This window comes from Aplysia californica, unplaced genomic scaffold, assembly GCF_000002075.1.
Source record: "Aplysia californica isolate F4 #8 unplaced genomic scaffold, AplCal3.0 scaffold00174, whole genome shotgun sequence".
Taxonomy (NCBI): domain Eukaryota; kingdom Metazoa; phylum Mollusca; class Gastropoda; order Aplysiida; family Aplysiidae; genus Aplysia; species Aplysia californica.
Window position 1 is genome coordinate 129,247 of NW_004797444.1, and position 1,231 is coordinate 130,477.

Sequence of the window (1,231 nt, forward strand, 5' to 3'; positions counted from 1 at the left end):
ACACACACACACACACACACACACACACACACACATAACCATAATACACAATACACACACACACACACACACCTGTGACTTGACGAGAATCTCCACGTAATTTTCCCTCGTTTGGACATCTTTCAAATAGTCGCCCGTCGCAGCGATGTGCAAAACTCCGGCCTTGACCCGGAGGGAGAGGTCATCAGTCACTCCTAGGAAGTGCCGAGCCTCGCTGAGAATTAAAAAGGGATTATACCAAAATCGGAAGCGTCTCTTTACTGCACCTCCTTCGGCATTAAGCATGCATGAGGGATTAACCTAAGGCCCGTTTGTTGACCGTGGTCAAATGTTATGGCGAAACCTTTTTGTTCTCTCTGCCATACCTTGGGGTGCAATCTTTGATGCGAGCGTAATAAGATAAGCCGTAATCCAGTCATAACAGTTTCTGTGGACAACTGAGAGACGCGATGGCGACTTAGTGCTGAGTATACGAGGACTAATGGTATTATTTTTGGAAAAAGGCAGGTTGGTTTCGTCTGAGAATCTGGGGAGTAGTTCTTCGCCTTATTCACCAATTCCTTGATATAGATTTTAAGACTTTTTTCTGACCCTTTGCTTTGCATCTTTGAAGAAAATGTTGTACAGATTATGATAATGCAATATGTTACGGCCAAGGGTGTTTGTGGTGCAGAGGCTTCACGGTCGCTCGCAGAAGACGTGAATTCGATTACTGTGTGCGTGGGGATTTTTAAATCAAGTTTTGCCGTCTCTTTGCTAGGACGTTGTATCCCTAATGTGGCACGACGTGGTGGAATCAGGCGCTCGTCAATTTTTTGGCGTAAGGGGTTATTGGTATCATCTTAAATCCTGTTCATTTGCATTGCTTTTGGGGAAAGAAATTTTCATCTATGCTGAATGGAAGTAGAAATATATGCCATTGAAGGAGGTGAGGGTCGCCTGGTTTCAAAGGTAAAATAGGCGAGAAAATGGCCGCCAAATGTGGTAATATTCATAACTTGAGAGTTCTTTGAAACTGAAAATGTTCAGTTTTGTACCTTTAATTAATGTTTTTTCAATAAAATTCACACAGAATGTTATTTTTAAAAGGAAATAGAAGGTATTGAGTCAAAAAAAGAAAATCAGAAAAAAATTGCTCAACGCCAGAAAAATGCCAGTTTTTTTATTTCATTATTTTGACAAGCGCCTGATTTCAATTTCACCACGAAGCCTCACCTATGTCTGTCCCCCC

At 41.8% G+C, this 1,231-nt stretch overlaps 1 protein-coding gene across 1 annotated transcript in view; it reads right to left on the bottom strand.

The window, feature by feature from the left end:
• The window catches only part of LOC101856893, a 31,773-nt gene that overhangs the window by 16,158 nt on the left and 14,384 nt on the right, over window positions 1-1,231 (bottom strand). The window contains exon 4 of the mRNA XM_035969716.1: window positions 73-214. Within this exon, the coding sequence (XP_035825609.1) occupies window positions 73-214 (142 nt within the window). The remainder of the gene's footprint in view (window positions 1-72; window positions 215-1,231) is intronic.